This window comes from Lutra lutra, chromosome 10, assembly GCF_902655055.1.
Source record: "Lutra lutra chromosome 10, mLutLut1.2, whole genome shotgun sequence".
Classification (NCBI taxonomy): domain Eukaryota; kingdom Metazoa; phylum Chordata; class Mammalia; order Carnivora; family Mustelidae; genus Lutra; species Lutra lutra.
The window spans coordinates 114153735-114171140 of record NC_062287.1 but is presented as its reverse complement, the minus strand read 5'-3'; the positions used below and the strand labels follow the sequence as shown (position 1 = coordinate 114171140).

Here is a 17406-nt window from a genome sequence, read left to right as displayed (position 1 = left end):
CATGTAAGCCAAAACTAAAATGACTCTGAAATGGCCACAGGAAAATATTCTTGTCACTTGGAAGCAAGCAAACCTTTGTTGTTGGTTTTTTTTTGAGAAGATACAAAAAGGCACTAACCATAAGGTTAAAGATTGTTACATTGAATTTCATCAAAATTTAAAATTTCTCATTGAAGACACAGTTAAGAAAATGAAAACATAAGCCACAGATTTGGAGAAAACACCGACAATATACACACATCCGACAAAAAGACTTGGTCCAGAATATATAACAGAACCGGACAGCAGTTACGAGACAGATAAGCTGCCCATATGACCCAGCAGTTTGCTTCTGACGGCAGATTTCGCACACCGTGCCTTTGGGAGGCCTTCTGAACTCAGCGTTCCTCATGTGGGACAGAGTCCCAGAGTCAGAGCAAGGCAGGAGTTCAGCCTTGTGGATCCAGATCTGTGCAGGAGAAAACCAAACCACCAGACCCGGCCTCCAGCCGGCTCCTTCCCAGGCGACCGCACCGGAGTCTGTCGGAGTCAGGGCCTGGAGCGCCAGGCCGGGGCTGAGGGCAGGGGGTGCCTCCGGGGCGCCTGCAGCCCCACAAGGACTGGTGGGCAGGGCCTCAAGCCCACTCCAACCTCCAGTCCTTGCGCTGCCCCTGCCCCTGCCCCGCGGGCCGCCCTGGCGCGGACATCATTGTCTGCAGCAGCTGAGGGCCACAGCCCGGCCAAGGTCCCATTCAGAGTCTGCAGTCTGGAGGCCGCTTCTGAGCCGCCGCTCCCTGGGGAGTCAGGGGCCTGAACTCGGTGGCTCCCCCACCATCGTCCCTACAGGCCCCTCTGCGTTTGACGGAGCGGGCTGGAGAGCGTGGTTCTCAGCAGGGGAGTCCACGCAGGCGTCTCCTGGACCCAGGGGAGTGGGCAGAGCGACAGGCTGTGTTGCATGAGGACACAGGAGGCTCCAGGAGGGCGGGGGCCCGACAGGTGGCCATCCTGGGTCTGTAAGGCCAGCGTCTTACAGAGAGTTACCAGGGACCTTCGACCTTCCGACTCTCCAGGGCCGCCCCAGCCGGAAGGGCTGTGAGGACGTCCCTGTGGCTTCTTTCTTTTCAGGGCCTGGTTGTTTTCTGCTGACCACAGGCTCGGGCCCCAAGACAGGCCCCAAGGCAGGCCCGGCTCAGGCAGCTGGGACAGGGCGGGCCGCAGCGCTCCCTGCCGCGCGTTCCCTCCCGCCTGCACGGACTGGGCGCTCTGGAAGCCCGACCACGGAGCCCCAGATCTGTCTCCCCACACCCCCAGCCCTGCCTGTCCCTTTTTTTTTTTTTTTTTAAGATTTCATTTATTTATTTGACAGACAGAGATCACAAGCAGGCAGAGAGGCAGGCAGAGAGAGGGGGAGAAGCAGGCTCCCCGCGGAGCAGAGAACCCGACGCGGGACTCGATCCCAGGACCCTGAGATCATGACCTGAGCCGAAGGCAGAGGCTTAACCCACTGAGCCACCCAGGCGCCCCTCCGCCTTCCCTTTCTGAGTGGGGCGGCCCGTGGGGACCGGACGCCCCGGAGGGGTCGTCACTCCAGGGTCCAGTCACTCCGGGGAACACACCGCGCAGGGGCGCCTCGCTCCGGAAGCTCATTTCGGGGAGCGCCTTCCTGAGGGGGAGCGCAGCGCTCTGGGGGCGCGTCCCTTGGGGGCACACCTGCTGGCGGGAAGGGGACACCAGTCTGAGGACCCGGGGCTGGGGGAGGAGAGCACGGACGCGAAGGCGCGGTCTCCCCGAGGGCCTGGCCCGGGAGGGGGCGTGGCCGTGGGGCGGGGCGCCGTCTCCGGGGCGGGGCGCCGCCTGGTGGCGGACGCGCGTCGGCCCCGCCTTCCCGCGCCGCTCTCCGACTGGCTGGCGCCGAGCGGGCCGCGGGGCATTGTGGGCCGCCGCGCTAGGGGTCGGCTTGGCCATGTCGAGCTCCCCGGTGAAGCGGCAGAGGATGGAGAGCGCGCTGGACCAGCTCAAGCAGTTCACCACCGTGGTGGCCGACACGGGCGACTTCCACGGTGAGGCGCGCGGGACCCCGAGCTCCGGGACGCGCGCCGCCGGGGTGGGTGGAGGGGCGCGGAGGGGGCGTCCGGAGGTCCCCGGGGCGCGCGGGCCGGGAGGGAGGGAGGCGGGAGCGCAGAGCCTGCGGGCCGCGGAAGGGGCAGGGGTGAGGCGGAGCGCTGCGTCCGAGCCGCTGGAAAACCCTGGGGGAGCTTCGGGGGTCCGCGGGTGCTGGCCGGGCTCGCAGGGCTCCGCGCTCCGGAGGGACTCCGGGCGGCCCCGGAGCGCATTTAGGCCCCGACCCCTCGTCCACGCCGCCCGGGGCCGCCGGCGTGGTGCGTCGAGCGGGAGCTCGCGGGAGCTCCGGGAGCGGAAGGGCCGGGACTGGCGGGCCGGGCCCCGCAGTCTCCTGTTGCACACCCGCTGCGGCCCGCCCCGGGCTTGGGGGGCGGCCCTGGGCGCGTTCACCGGCCGGGGCCGCGGAGCCGCGCGGGTCGGACCCCGCGCTCGAGCACCGCGGAGTTCCCGTGCCGGGGACCAGGGGGTTTCCCGGCTCCGAATCGCGTTGGCGGGGGGGAAGCGGGGAGGGGCGTCTGCGGGTCCCCGAACCGGCCTCGGTCTCGCTCGGCCGCGAAGAAACCAGATTTTCAGGAAACCCGGGAAGGGCTGCGCGGGGTGAGGGCGGGAGGACCGACTTCCGCTCTTTTCTGCTTTCTCACGGCGGCTTGGGAAACCGGGTAGTTCCTCCTTGGTGACCCGCAGAGTGAACGCCCGCTTTCGCCGGCTTCCGTGGGGGACGTGGGGCCTGATGCGCCTGGGTCCGGCCTGCAGGCCGGCAGACGTCCCCTCGCGGCCGGCTCCCGGGGCGCCCCTGCTCACCCTGCCCTTTCCTCCAGACCTCCGGGCGCTGACCTGAGTAGGGCAGAGTGTGCTGCAAGCGCGCACCTCCCTGTGCTGCTTCCCTGCTTAACACAGACTCGATTTCTCTCTTCGCAGGCAGAGCCTTGGTCTGTCTTTCCTGCTGCTGTCCCCGCAGAGGGGCCTTGGGGCAGCACTTGCTCTTTATCCCCCTTTTCAGAAATACCGCAGCCCACGTGCTGACGTTTCTTTGTAATGAACATTGGCAACCTTAAAAGGTCCAGTGGTTGATACAGTATAGCCCTGAACATGGCATACTTGCAGATAGCGTTTGGTTTTGTGGTCATTTATGGCCTGAAGGTTCTTACCTTTGGCGGGGCTGAGGGGTGGGTCAGAGGCCGCTGTGAAAACGCAACCAGAGTCACTGATGCTCTCCCCAGCACAGTGCCCCCAACCCTGCACCACAGCTGTTCACTTCCATACGACGTGGACCTGAACCCTGAAGCCCATCTGTTGACCCTGGCTGAGCACTAGTTTCGTTGTTAAGTTTCTCGAAAGTCAGCCTTGTCAAGGCCTACTTTTTTTTTAAATCAAATTCTGCTTTTTTTTTTTTTTTTAAGATATTATTTATTTACTTGACATAGAGATCACAAGTAGGCAGAGAGAGAGGAGGAAGCAAGCTCCCCGCCGAGCAGAGAGCCCGATGCAGGGCTCATTCCCAGGACCCTGAGATCATGACCTGAGCTGAAGGCAGAGGCTTAACCCACTGAGCCACCCAGGCGCCCCAAGGCCTACTTTCATGTAACAAAACTCCCTTCAGTACATCCCTCCATGAGTTTTGACCTGCCAGCATAAACATCATTGTGGAACATTTTCTTTCTCCCTCCCTCCATCCCTCCCTTCCCCTCTTCCTTTCTTCCAGGCTCCCTGCCCAGTGTGGAGCATGCACAAGACCTGAGCTGAGGTGTGCCTGGGTGGCTCAGTCAGTTAAGCGGCAAGCTCTTGATTTCAGCTCAGGCCATGATCTCAGGGTGGTGAGGTCGAGCCCTGGGTCAGGCTCCGCTTAGATTTTTTTTTTTTTTTTTTTTTTTTTTAATTTTAGAGAGAGGGCGGGGAGAGGGGCAGAGGGAGACAGACTCTCAAGCAGACTCCCTGCTGGGAGTGGAGCCCAACCCAGGGCTCGATCTCACGACCCTGAGATCATGACCCAAGGCCAAAACGAGAGTTGAACACTTAACGGACTGACCCACCCAGAGGCCCCCAGAGCACTTTCTCTTGTTACTATTTTGAAATATAGACTCACAGGAAGTTGCAGAATTAGCCTGTCAAGTCCCATGAATCCTTCACCCGCTCTCCCCAATGGTGACATTTTCTGTGACAGGGGTGTGATGTTAGCACCAGGAGGTTGGCACCAGTGCGACATTGGAAAGAGGCAGCGGGCCTGGCCCCGTTGAGCGGCCGAAAGCTTGAATGGGGGTGGGGCGTCCATTCCCAGCCCTGGTTTTACAACACGGATAGACTCCTGTTGCTCGTGCTCCTGGTGGCGCCCCCGTCACTGTCCTTGGCAGTGCCTGGTCTCCGTCTCTAGTTTTGTCACCAAAGTGTACTTTGAAAAGACTAACTTGCTGAATGGCTTTACTGAGCCCGCTGATGGTCTAGCCAGATGCGAGTTTGAGGGGGAGCGGCCGTGGGGGAGCCTGCAGGTGGGGCTCCGCGGGTTTCCTGGCGTTGCCCGCTCGCTACTGAAGGAGAGGAAGGGAGCTGTGCATGGGTGCAGCCGCGTCCCTCCCTGTCGCCGGCCTGGGCACCTGCCCATGGTTGCTGGGCTGCAGGAAGTGCCTTCCCAGCTGTGCCAGCTGCCCGCCTCCCCCTCGGTGGGAGGGGCAGCTCCCCGGGGGCACTTGGACCTCTGGCCCTAATCTGAGTGGTGGTTGTGTTGTGCAAACAGTCTTCCGGGACAGGGAGGGCAATGCGTGTGAGGTGTGGCTGCTCCCTGCGTGGGGCTGGAAGACACACTGGCCTCCGCCGGGCTGCCTGGGGCTTGGAGGGACTCGTGTGCAGCAGAAGTCCACTCACTCTCCTGCTGTCCACCCTCTTTCCCTAGCCATCGACGAGTACAAGCCCCAGGATGCCACCACCAACCCGTCCCTGATCCTGGCTGCGGCGCAGATGCCGGCCTACCAGGAGCTGGTGGAGGAGGCCATCGCCTACGGCCGGAGGCTGGGCGGGTAAGCTCGGGGCAGGGTGCCGTCGGTTTAGCTGCGCCCCACACGCTGGTTGGCTCTTAGACTCGGGGATGGGCCCTGGGTGTCTTCATCAGCCTCATCCGTGCCACCACCGCAGGGCGTGTCCAGTTCAGTGCCCAGTTTTGTTTCAAGGACTGTGCACCCCTGTAAACACTGCCCCAGTTAAGATGCACCCCAAAAGTCCCCTCGTCCCCTTTCGTGGTGAATGTCCCAGCCGAGGCAAGCACTGACCTGTCGTTTGATCGTCTCGTAACAGCTTTGCTACAGGAAGACTCGCCCAGTGCAGTCCAGTTTTTTCTGGTAAATTTTTTCAGCGGTGCCATCACCACAATGCAGTCTAGAATGTTCCCTGGTGCCCCTGCTCCTCCCCTAGGCAACCACAGGCCGGTTCTACTCGCCCTCTCTGTGCCTTTTCCTGATGGCGCTCAAGGTCTCCGTGGGGGTGACGGTGCCCCGCCGGGTGGGGGCCTGCGGGGACCGAGGCACAGGCCGCGAGCAGGAGTCCGCCCTGCCCTCCGCCACACGGCCCGCCGCAGCTGGCCCCTCTCCCTCCTCTAGAGGCTTGTCAGGGGCCACGAGGCGGAGGGGTTCCGTCTGGAATGACGCGAAGCTCAGAGGCAGATGGTGGGCCCGGCTGCCTGGCGTGAACGTCCTCAGTGCCCCCGAGCCGTGCCCCTCGATGGGTTTAAAGTGGTGGACGACATGCTGTGTGTTTGCCACAAGTCGGAAAAAAAAACAAGATGGAAGGGAAAGGAATTTGCTGCAAAGGAATGAGAGAATTTATTTTGTAGAATCCTGTGAACTTAAAAGCTTTTGGCCTAATTTGTCTCTTTGAATTTCAGGTCGCAAGAGGAACAGATTACAAATGCTATGGATAAACTTTTTGTGTTGTTTGGAGCTGAAATATTAAAGAAGATTCCGGGCCGTGTGTCCACAGAAGTGGATGCACGGTAAGGACTTGGGGTCGTGGGGGTTGAGGGGCAGAAGCCGCAGCTGGTGTGGAGACGCAGCCGTGGCAGCAAGCACTCGGCCGCTCCCCTCAGAGAAACCGTGGTGGCCCTTCCTGCCACGCGCGACCTGGGTAGATCCCGGGGAGGAACGGGACTGTGCGGCGGGCCTCAAAGCTGCACCCCGCGTGGGGCTGGGCAGGCTGCGGGTGCCCACTCGCTCCTCCTTGGGGGGCGTCCGAGGTGCACGGCTTGACAGGGGGCCTCTCGTTCCTGCAGGTTGTCCTTTGACAAGGACGCCATGGTGGCCCGGGCCCGGCGTCTCATCGAGCTCTACCAGGAAGCTGGGATCAGCAAGGACAGGATCCTCATAAAGCTCTCATCCACCTGGGAAGGAATCCAGGCTGGAAAGTAAGGATCCCTCTGAGGAGGGGCCTGCTGGGGGCTCAGCTTCCATTCCGGGGCTGGGGTTGTGTGGCCACGGGCCCGCTCGACCCTCAGTCCAGAGAGGGCCAGCATGGGGGGTCCAGGTCACCACTGTCCGGAGACAAGCAAAGCCCCTGTGGGATCCCCAGTCTCCCGTTCCCCCGTCTCCATCAGTTGGAAGAAGCAGCTTGTTAAACCACACGTGTACGGCCGAACCGCCTGGAGCCTACCTCCGTGTGTTCTCGCCCAGAGAGCATGGGTGCCGGCACAGCAGTGGGCGAGGGCATCTGGTCACACGTGTTCGGCCTGTGCGCTCACTGGCCTGCCTGGCACCCGTGGCCGCTCAGCCACTCTGTTTCTGGCTGTCTAGCCCACTTGTTTGACGTCAGTAGAATCTCATGACGTGGCCTTTCGTGTCTGGCTTCCCTCCCCTGCTGGCACAGGTCAGGGCTGCATCCCTGGTCAGGCTAATGTGCCACCGTGTCTACACGTTTTGTGTGTCCACTCACCCTTCCGTGGACACGTGGCTACGTCCACCCTTGGCGCTGTCACGAGTGTGCTTTTGGGAACAGCTGTGTACAGGTTCAGACACGTGTTTGCTCCCGTGGGCACCTCCGTGGGAGGGGGGTGCCACGTGGGACAGTCCCTCCGTGCTTGGCCACCCCTTGGGCGACCCTCTGCTTCCCACTGGTGTCGTCTGCGGCCCTACTCTCCTTTTCCGTTTACTCAGTTTTTCTATTTGTCAGCAGTGATTGGAAAATTGTTCTGAGACTCCTAGAAGTTATTACTGACACCAGGTCAGCCGGTCCCGCTCACGCCCACCCTCTCCCCGGAGCCCCTGGCAGCTAGTCTCCTCAGTCCTCGAGCAGATAAACCAGGGTAGCGCGGCCAAGCCGGGAAGAATCTGCCAATGAAACAGAAACTCAGAGGAGGCTGCTGGTGCCAGGGTCTGGGGCAGCGGTGCCCGCAGTCGCTCACACTGCTCAACGGAGGTCCAGATCAGAGTGGGCCGAGTGCATCTGAGCCACTCCCGGGGCCGCAGCCTCACGATTTCCTAAGGCTCCAGATGTGCCCCGCAGCACAGTCAGCAGTGCAAGGTTGTGTGGGGTGGGAAGAGGGGCCGGGGGCGTCCCTGCTTGGCAGTGGCGCTAAGCGGCCATGGGGTCGTGCAGGACAGCCCGCTTGCAGGTGAGCTCAGAGCGCTCTGCACGGATCGCTCGCCGCCAGGGCAGCCTCCCGGCTGGCACAGCTTTGTCTCGTGCATCCTGGTGCTGGGGAGGAGTGGATGGTCTCGTCCTGGGGGACTCTCCTCCTGGGCTGTTTCCTGCAGTCTGTGTTCCATCTCACACCCTCCCGGCACGCTCCACAGGTCGGGTCAGACCAGCACGGCTGCTGGGTCCCACTGAGGCCTCCCGTGGGCACCTGCACCAGGCACGTAGGCCCTGGGAGAGCCTGGCCCTGCTGCAGGGCGCCGGGGCCTGTGCCGCCACTACCACCGCGTCCGCATTCCCTGCAGCCGTGCTTCATGAATGCTGCTGGGGGGCCACAGGGCATGGGGCCCTCTGACAAGGTCCCCAGTGGATAGAGACACGGCCAGAGGGGCCTGAGCACAGGCTTAGCCGTCACAGCCCACTCCCCAGCTTGCAGCAGTGTGAGCACTGCCCTACAGGCCAGGCTCAACCCCAGGACGTCCCAGTGGATTGGGGGGCCGGCAGGGGGCGCCCGGGAGGCTGCAGGTCAGGGTGGGACGGAGGGCAGGTTGCCACTGCGGTGGGAGGGGACTTGGGGGGGGGGTCTCTGGCGGCAGCCCCGGGGGTGCAGGCGCACCGGCCTGGCCCAGGGAGACCCACCGTGGTTCTCAGGGGCGTGTTTTGGAAACAGGTTTATCAGAGAAGCCCGCCAGGCAGAGCGCCCCGGCGGGTGTCGCACACGTGAGCCACTGTGCTGACCCGGGGGCCCCGTGTCCCCACAGGGAGCTGGAGGAGCAGCACGGCATCCACTGCAACATGACGCTGCTCTTCTCCTTCGCCCAGGCCGTGGCCTGCGCTGAGGCGGGGGTGACCCTCATCTCCCCCTTTGTGGGCCGCATCCTCGACTGGCACGTGGCCAACACAGACAAGAAATCCTATGAGCCCCTGGAGGACCCGGGTGAGCTGGCTGTTGAAGGAACGGGGTGGGGGGTGCGCAGCCAGCCTGGGGGTACAGCTAGGTGGGGGGGGCACAGCCGTGGCAGCTCTGGGCCTCACCCTGGGCGGGCACTGCCTCCGGCATCCACGAGGCCATTGGGAACACCGTGTGTGCGGCCCCAGGGGTGAAGAGCGTCACCAAGATCTACAACTACTACAAGAAGTTCGACTACAAGACCATCGTCATGGGCGCCTCCTTCCGCAACACCGGCGAGATCAAAGCGCTGGCCGGCTGCGACTTCCTCACCATCTCGCCCAAGCTCCTGGGGGAGCTGCTCAAGGACCGCAGCGAGCTGGTGCCCGTGCTGTCGCCCAAGGCGGGTAAGCCCTCTGCCCCTTGGCTGGCGGCTGCCTCCACCCGGGGCTCCGAGCGTGGAGGTGAGGGACTGGCCCGAGGCAGCCGGTGTCCTGCCCGCAGAGGGAGCCTTGCCGGGGCCCTGCCGAGATGCTGGGCGGCCCGACCCCACAGGAGCTGGGACACACGGGGGTGCGGGTGGCTGTGGGAGGCCCCGGTGCCTGTCCCCCGCAGCGCAGGCCAGCGACCTGGAGAAGGTCCAGCTGGATGAGAAGGCCTTCCGCTGGCTGCACAACGAGGACCAGATGGCGGTGGAGAAGCTCTCGGACGGGATCCGGAAGTTTGCTGCCGACGCCGTGAAGCTCGAGCGGATGCTGGTGGTGAGCGCCCCACACTCGGGGGCGGAGCTGGGGCTTGTCGACTCCCCTGGCCGCCTAGACTGTGGCCCAAGGCTTCGGGACCCCCTCCTGCAGCAGCCCTGGCAGGGGGCAGGGGCCACGCGTGGACGCCCGCCTCTCACGCTCTCCCTTTCTCCCCTTCTAGGGCCGCATGTTCAGCACAGAAAACGGAAAATAGGGCCACGCCTGAGCCGGGCCACAGATCTGGGCCGTCTGAATCGGGGCCAATTGCACATGCCTTGTGACGAATTTCCATTTTTTACCAGTCGGGGGCAGGGATGGATCAGAGTCAACATAAAATTTTGCCTAATTAATTCGCGCAGTCACTTCTCTTGGGCCACGTTCCTGTTGCTGGTCCAGCGCCCCCTTCCCTGCCAGCTGCCCTGGTGCCCGGCTCCCTGGGAGGGGGTGGCGCCACCTCGTGGGCACGACTGGCGTGTGCAGGCTCTCAAGCTGCTGCGGCCTGGTGCCCTGCTGCAGGGGGAAAGGGCTTGGTGGGGGGGGCCCTCCCCCGCACCCCCCCAAGGTCTGTGCGGAGGGAGCCAGGTGTGAGGAACAGGCCTGCTGAGACTAAAGGACCAAGCACTGAGCCCAGATGCCCCGGCATCCGGTCTCCGTCCACCCAGGCTGGCAACTAGCTCTGCAGAGGCCCCTTGGCCACCTCCCAAGAGCAGGAGCGGCAGGACACACAGTGCAGGGCCTTGGAGAGGGGATGCACTGCGGACGCCCTGGCCTGGCCCCAGCAGGTCTGGCCTGTGCTGAGCACGGCCCCCAAGGTGTGCAGGGGGCAGCGGGGTGTCCCAAGGCCTGGGCAAGGCTTTGCACCTCTGGCTGTGCCCCAGCGCTCAGCAGGCAGGCGGACGGCCAGCTGCTCAACAGACCGCACCCCAGGACTTGCAGGTCTGGGTCACACGTGCGTGCACACATAGCCAACATCAAGCCCACCCACCCGCTCACATGTACAAGCTGGTGATCTTAATACCTCGAGCCATGCGGACCACCAAGATTGACTGGTTTAAAGATTTTACTGTTCGAAGCAGTCTACACCCCACCTGGGGCACAGACTCCCCTTGCCACCCCGAGACACAGGTGTGCGCTCCACGAGCCAGCCGGGTGCCCTGACCCCAGCTTTAGGACGTTCCCGTCCCCCCAGAAGGAGGCATCGTGTTCATGTGCACCCCTCACCCCCCGACAGCGACTCTGTTCTGTGTAATAGACTCACTCACACCCGCGGTCTGGCTTTGCAGGCCGGGGTCCAGATTCGGTCTGCGCGATGCTCCCAGGACCCCATTCCTCTTCCAGGCCAAGTGACGTCCTAGCCCACGGCTACTCACGCTGTCTGGCAGTGACGGACACTTGGGTCAGGGAAACTACGATTTGTTAAGTCGCTCTGTTACGGCGGATGCTGCTGTCACTGGCACTCACGGGTCACTCCTGTGGGGCTGTGGGTTACTTCTGGTGGGTGCAGGGAACGGGACTGGGGGGCCCCCGCCCTGCACCGACCCGGAACCCAGGAGTCCTCTGGCCGAGCTTGGCGAGTGTTGGTAGCGCTTCACAGATCACAAGAGACGGAGCTCACAAGGCATGAACTATAAAACAGCTTGTCCAGAGATGTCGACCACTCTGTGGTGGTGACCGAGGCCCAGAGGACCCAGGCCTCTCAGTGGAGCCGGCCAGCCGGGCCGTGGCATCAGCTCCGGACACGGTGCCCCCAGAAAAACTCCAGAGGAGCGGGGCTGCATCTCCACGCTCTGTGGCGCGGGGGAGGCGCCGCCTCCTTCCCGTCTTCCGTTCCGGGGGGTCAGATGCAGCACAGCCGCACAAACCAAGTCGGGGACGGGCACAAGCCAAGGTGGGGCGCAAGAGGACCTGCCCAGCCCCTGGAGGCCCGCGAGCCCAGAGGGTGAGTGGCCACGTCGGGACGGAGCACCCCCGCGCAGGCCTGTTGAGGCCTGGCTCTACACATAGGTGTCGACCGAGGGGCACCGCTCCAGGGCTCCTGGCCAGCAGGACCCGCACTTTGGTCACTCTACCTCGAAAGCTCTGGGGCAGCTGCAAACCCACACACCACGTGGGCAGGGCTCTGGGCGAGCAGTGCTGCTTTCTGAAGACCCAGCAGCTTCAGCGTCAGAAGCGATGGCCTCACACGGTGTTACCGTCACACTCTGAACCCACACACACCGCAAGGATTAAAATCACGGCTGCTCCTTCAGCGCCGAGTGGTCTGGGGCCCGCCTGGGGGCCGGGAGCCTGTGTCCCTCACAAGCTGCCCCCTGGCCTTGGGCAAACGGGAAGTGCCGAGCCAGCCCCAGGCAGCTGGACCACAGCTTCCCCCACCAACACCTACAGGAGTGGGGGGCAGCACAGAGGCCTGGGCCCTGTCCTCACCACACACAATGGGGTCCTGGCACCACCACCAGAAAGACTGGTCAGGGTGGACACGGACAGGCAGAGGGGAGGGACCAGCCAGCAGGGCACAGAAAGACCAAAGGATCCAAGACAAACACGGGGACCCCCATGGCCGACTCCCACAGACCAACTCTCTGAGCCGAGCACATGCGGAATTCTCAGAGACCACCTGACGGCCCTGAGCCCCTCCACTACTCTGCCCCAGGGAAAGCAAGTGGCCTGGGGGTGGGGAGGGCGGCCCCTCCCCCAGAGCTGACACTCCTCAGGGCTAATTCTCAGAGGCCTCCAACAATCCCGCTGGGTCCAGCTGGGCATCCAGAAGTCACTCTCGGGCTGTCACGGAGGCGGGGTCCCTGGAGGCCTGAGGAATCCGGTTGTCTAGAGGGGGAAGCGTCCGCTGGCAGGCGGGAAGCCATCTCATTTCCTACAGGACGGGTCCGGTCGAGGCTCAAGTTCCAGCAAAGGGCTGGTCAAGAACCAGGACCCTGCCCCCCATGCCGTCCACGGCTCCTCACCGGCCACCGCAGAGAAAGAGCAGGTTGTGCACAGCTGGGACAGTGGAGCTGGCATTCTGGCCTGTGACCAGGTGGCGGTCCAGCACCACGTGCACGGCGTCGGGCTCACTGGCTGTAGGACGTCCCGAAAGCGTGGGCTTCAGGCAGGCTCACAGGCCAGGCGCACCCTGAGAACCGGACCCCTTCCCTCTCAGGGGCCCCCAGAGCGCCAGGCAGCCTGCCTGGGTCTCAGCTGTGGCCCCTGGCCAGTGTCTCCCCAGCCCCGGCTCACCACTGAAGCTGGCGCCGGCGTCCTTCACAAAGTCCTCCACGATGAGGGGCAGGCGGGCAAATCCAGGTGCCCTGACGAGCTCGTACACAGAGGGCTGTTGGGGAGCGGGTTCCCACCCCAGGTCAGGGCACCACAGCGCCCACAGTTGCCCTCCCCCAGCACAGGGCCCGTAAATGCACTGAGCAGGCAGCCTCAAGCTGAGCCCCCCAGCGCACAATGGGGGGAACAGCAGGGCACAGAGCCCTGGGAGGGGTGTGGAGAGGCTACAGCTGGCCCGGGGTCGCAGGGGCGCACACTGAGGTGGTGCTCCTGCGCCTCTCCTCCCCCAGCCCCCTGCACCACCTGCCAAGCTGGCCTCATACAGCCCCAAATGGTCAGGCTTCAATCCTTGCACGTTAGATCTCCCTCCGGTCCCGTCTGGCCAGGCTCCTTCTCCAACTCCAGGCCCTGCACCTAAACTTCCTGGCCCCAAAGGGTATCGTGCACAGGACAGGCACTAAAACCATGTCAGCTCCTTCCTTGGCACCCCAAAGTTGCCCCGTACCCCACTAAGAGCCCCCTGTGCTTCCCTCCCCATGTCCAGAGCCACAGGCCATGCCCTGGAGGCCACCCTGGATGTCAGCAGGGGAGGGGATGGGAGAGCAAGCAGCACAGCTACCAGCTGTGGTCCCGGTCTGGGCAAGTGACTGTCCCCCTGCCAGAGGGGACAGTCCCTGAGTTTTCAGGCACATATGCAGGTCTCTGATGCCTGGGACCATCCCTTGTGCAACACTCACCCCTGTGATGCTGTAGCCCTGGAAGACCCAGGATCGGTCCTCGTGGGTGGCACAGCACAGAGCTGCGACGCCGTGGCCAACCGCACAGATGGGCTCTGAAAGGAAGAGAAGGTCTAAGGCCGTGGACACCCCCCCGGGGGCCCCTGCCCCTCTCCCAACACTTCCCGCCTCCAAGCTCCCTCCCCACCAGTCAGCTTCTGCACCGGGACTAGGCTTGGTTCACAGCTGCTTCCTCAGGTTTCGGCCAAAGAGCAGACACAGGCCATCACAGGGTGTGGCAGGCCCATGACCAAGCCGCAGCAGACCCACGGCCGGGCGTGGCGGGCAGTGGTGGATGTCCCCGCCCCTGCACGGCTGCAGCCCACCTGTGAACACCATCCCTGACGGTCCCTCCACGGTCCCTCCGGAGCCCCAGCCCTGCCCGACAGTCACCCAGAGCCCTCCCCGAGGTCGGGTGGGCGCACGGGCATTCGCACGGTGGCAGTGGCCAGGAACAATCACTCTCTGTCCAGACCATGCTGGGAACGGGAGGCCCTGCTCCCACTAACAAAGAACGCTGTGTGGAGCCCCTGCGTTTCTGTCTGCTGGTCCCTAACAAGCATCCTGTCCCCATCAGGCCAGGCAGCAGGCCACATCTCCACAGCACAGCCTTTCTCCCAGCCCCCGCTGGCCTCAAACCCTGAACCCCACGAGGAACAAAGCCAGCACGTTGCCACCCACCTCAGAGGGAGCTGCGGGGGGCAGCCACCGGCCCCCATGGAACACAGGCAGAGGGCACACAGAAGGAGCGACCTGAGGGGCACCCCACTTCGAATGTGTGCATCCCCGCGGACAGCCCAGTACCCTCATGCCCTCTGGGGCCAAAATCGGAGGCTCCTCCCATCTGCCCTGTCTGCCCTGAAACATCGCACTGACCTGTCCCGTCTGCCGGCAGAGCCCCGTTCCTCACTAACCTACATACCCCATCCACACCCCAGCCCCACACGTCACCTACTGTTCTCCGAGCGGAAGTGCTGGAGGATGCGGGCCAGGGAGCCGCTGCTGGCCAGGTCGGCCAGGGCCCCGGGACAGCTGGGAATCAGGAGGGCGTGGTACCGGGCACCTGCGGGGAGGTCACAGCAGGGCAGTCACCGAGAGCGGGGCTGCGGGCCGGGATCAGCCCCCCAAGAGGACCAGTCAGATGCCATCATCTGTCATTTCTCCCCACACACACTAGGAATCCCAAGACCCACAAGCCCTCCCTGACTTTTCCGTGTTTCCCTGTGCCACCCACCTCCCTCCTCTAGACAGAGAACTCTGGGCCCAGGATTCTGGATGAATGCTGCCCTGGACAGTCAAGCACTTCGTGGCAAGCCAAGTGCATCAGAAGCAGAAGCGCGGGAGCACTGTGGAGGCCACAAACCCACCTAGAACCCCCACACCCCAAAGCCCCAAGGTCTCAGCAGCCTGGGCCCCTCACCATCAATGGACTCCAGCTTGGCAGGGCTGGCGTACGCCTTGAGGCGGAAATCTTGCACCCAGCGAGCATTGCCCTCATTCACATCCACGAAGTCCATGGTCTTCCCCTGTAAGAGCACCAGGGGCTGCAGGTCAGCGGCAGACACCCCACTGTTGGCTCACGGGGGCTTGAAATGCCGACAAGAGCTTGGGGACAGCCCAGACCCCTCACCCAGCCATGCCACACCCCACCCCCAGCTGGCGCCAGCTGACCCTCAGTCCACCCCCTATAAAGTGCACCCACTGTCCGCCTGGGGAGGACAACAGAAGTATGCAAAGTGACAAACACGTAACCCACTGCTGCTGTGACCCCCAGTCCCATGCCAGAGAAGAGGAGAGAACTCCAGGTGGGAGGTCTGTCCCGCCCTCACTCTTACACGCAGGGGCTGACCGTCGACGAAAGGTCTCCCTTGCCAAAGGTAGGGCCAGAGCCCAGGAAACAGGAACCAGAGCTTGATCACCTCAACAGGGCCCTAACCCTCAGCCCTACCACCTCCCTTGGAGCCACACCAACCTCAGGCTCCCTGCTTCTCCCTGAGAGCGACAGCACTCTTCCCAGACTCACCCCCCCAAAAGGTACGGGCCCCATGGGTCTGGCTGGACTCACCCCAGGGGTGGCCACCTGTAGGTTGAAGGCGGCGCTGGCCAGCGTGAAGCAGTGAAGGAAGGACTGGGCAGACACACCTGCAAAGTCAACACGGCTCTAAATCGGGCACTACTGGACCCTGTGGGCAGGAAGAGGGGCATGACAGTCCCTGCTCCAGACACCCTCAGGTCCCCCTGGTCCCCCACCTCACCATGCTGGGGCAGCAGCCCCAGCCCACAGCCCCTGCAGGATGGGCTCTCTGCCCAGCCTGGCCACGAAAAGCCTCTCCGGAAGGCAGACTCAAATGCAAGGTCCCCAGGTGCAGTCACGGAACCACCAGCGACCCAGCCGGCCCCCACCGCCGGCATTCAGCCGGGAGAGGTTAACAGAGGGCGAGACGTGTGTCCTCAGACGCGGGGCTGCGGCCCAGTGTCGGCAGGAACACGGGAGCATCCCGACCCCCACGGGCTGGCCTCGCCCCTGTCCTCACTTTAGGACACTTGGCCGCTGCTCACAGAGCGCCTGGACCCTGCCCACAAGGCCCAGTGCAGCTCACAGCCCTCTTCTGCCCACTTCCAGTCCAAAACATTCCCCGCTGCCGGGGGCTGTGGCCCCACCAGGGACATCTGCTGCCAAACGGGCACCTTTACGTCCATCCTGGACGGAATTCCTAAACCTCAGCTTGCCCTCTGCCCAGCCGGGCGCGTCGCTGGGTGTTACGGCGGAGCGCAGGCACCCACCAACCATCCGCGGACTCTGCGTAATTCTGCCCTCAGTTCCTTGAACCCGGCTTCACCCCTCCTCCAGGGTCTCTGCAGGGCCCCCTCCTGCCCTCAGTGCCCTAGTGGCCTTTTCAGAACTGTGTCCCTCCCCATGGCACAGCCACGCCAGTCAACCCCTCCTCACCCTTACCCCACACCTTGGGGGTCACCCCCACCTGCCTCTCCAGGACAGAGCCCCGCTCCTGACGGCTCCTCCCACCCACGCGCTGGGCACGGCGACGCTTCCACCTGCAATTCTCCCAGCCTTGCCCACTTGGGCAGCTCGAGTCCGGGAAGGCTCCGGAGCCAGACCCCGGGTCCCGACCCTGGGCTCTCCGCCACGTGAGCTTGGGCTCGCTGCTTCCGTCTGACGAAGAAAGCGCAGGCGCGGGCCGGGGAAGCGCTCCATCGGGCGCCTTCCGGCTGGTCAGTCAGGCGGACCCCGGCACCGGCCGTGTGCCCTGCGGGAGCCGCACGCCGGCGCCCCGGTACCTCACACGGCAGGACGCAGGGGTTCTCCGCCCCCGGGACAGCCCCTCCCCCAACCCCTCACGCCCCGGTCACAGACTCACGGCCACCCCCGCGGAAAGGCCCACGGTCCCACCCGCCGGCTGCCCAACCCCAGGCGCGCCGGAACACAGGCCAGCCCCGCAGCTCCTCGGACAGCCCACCGCCCCCCACCACACCCCGGCCGGCGCGTCCAGGACGGCAAGCCCCGGCGCGTGACGCACGGAGGCCCCCAAGGGCCAGCACCCTCCGCCGCGAGGAGGCACCCGTTCTCCTCCCACAGGAGCGCCGCGCCCTGGGTCCCCACGCAGGAGGCCAGGGACGCCGGCGCCGCTCCCCTTCCAAGGCGGAAGCGCCGCAAGGGCGAACCGCTCGGGGTCGGCGGGCCTGCCGGCCGCCGCCGCCACGCAACACGCTCGCGAGCCTCACCCTCCGCGGCGCCGCTGGCCACGAGGAGGCAGGCGGGCCGGCTCGGGAGTCGCTCGGACGCCATGGCATCTGCCAGAGCCGGCGCGGCTTGCGCGTGCGCGAAGCGTGCGTGCGCGTGCGAGTGCGCGCGGGGGGGGGGGTGCCGGGAAACGCCGGTCACGTGCTACGGCGCCTGGAGGTGGGGCCGCGGGCAGCGCCGGGCGCATGCGCCATGTCTCCTCTTGCTCGGAGCCACCCGCTAGCTTGGTTCCAGGACTGGCGGTGCGGGGCGGGCTAG

At 64.3% G+C, this 17406-nt stretch overlaps 2 protein-coding genes across 4 annotated transcripts; one reads left to right on the top strand and one right to left on the bottom strand.

The window, feature by feature from the left end:
* The first annotated feature begins 1878 nt into the window (after positions 1-1878).
* Positions 1879-9690, top strand: TALDO1 (transaldolase 1). The gene is made up of 8 exons (XM_047691480.1): positions 1879-2039; positions 4985-5108; positions 5969-6076; positions 6353-6484; positions 8472-8647; positions 8809-9006; positions 9215-9360; positions 9524-9690. Exons 1-8 carry the CDS (start codon positions 1943-1945, stop codon positions 9554-9556), a joined length of 1014 nt encoding a protein of 337 aa, XP_047547436.1. The 5' UTR covers positions 1879-1942; the 3' UTR covers positions 9557-9690.
* On the bottom strand, positions 6966-17260 carry GATD1 (glutamine amidotransferase class 1 domain containing 1). Of its 3 annotated transcripts, none has more exons than XR_007120922.1 (8): positions 17130-17221; positions 15454-15530; positions 14809-14914; positions 14340-14451; positions 13350-13444; positions 12574-12667; positions 12303-12414; positions 6966-12211 (listed from the first exon to the last, which is right to left on the bottom strand). XR_007120922.1 is itself a non-coding variant. In XM_047691481.1 (8 exons), exons 1-8 carry the CDS (start codon positions 17191-17193, stop codon positions 12205-12207), a joined length of 663 nt encoding a protein of 220 aa, XP_047547437.1. In that variant the 5' UTR covers positions 17194-17260; the 3' UTR covers positions 6966-12204. The 3 variants fall into 3 exon arrangements, 2 of the variants coding, with proteins under 2 accessions (XP_047547437.1, XP_047547438.1); XM_047691481.1 differs by having other exon boundaries at positions 14344-14451; positions 17130-17260; XM_047691482.1 differs by having other exon boundaries at positions 14344-14451; positions 15454-15571; positions 17130-17236.
* Between the last annotated feature and the right edge of the window lie 146 nt (positions 17261-17406).

Excerpts from the sequence above, each read along its gene's own strand:
- GATD1 (XM_047691481.1), bottom strand. The coding sequence starts at position 17,193 with ATGGCGTCCGAGCGACTCCCGAGCCGGCCCGCCTGCCTCCTCGTGGCC. Across the intron at positions 15,531-17,129 it reads GGCCAGCGGCGCCGCGGAGG|GTGTGTCTGCCCAGTCCTTC; the intron begins GTGAGGCTCGCG and ends TTGACTTTGCAG. Across the intron at positions 12,668-13,349 it reads AGGGCTACAGCATCACAGGG|CCCTCTGTGTACGAGCTCGT; the intron begins GTGAGTGTTGCA and ends GCTCCCCAACAG.
- TALDO1 (XM_047691480.1), top strand. The coding sequence starts at position 1,943 with ATGTCGAGCTCCCCGGTGAAGCGGCAGAGGATGGAGAGCGCGCTGGAC. Across the intron at positions 5,109-5,968 it reads TACGGCCGGAGGCTGGGCGG|GTCGCAAGAGGAACAGATTA; the intron begins GTAAGCTCGGGG and ends TTTGAATTTCAG. Across the intron at positions 9,361-9,523 it reads AGCTCGAGCGGATGCTGGTG|GGCCGCATGTTCAGCACAGA; the intron begins GTGAGCGCCCCA and ends CTCCCCTTCTAG.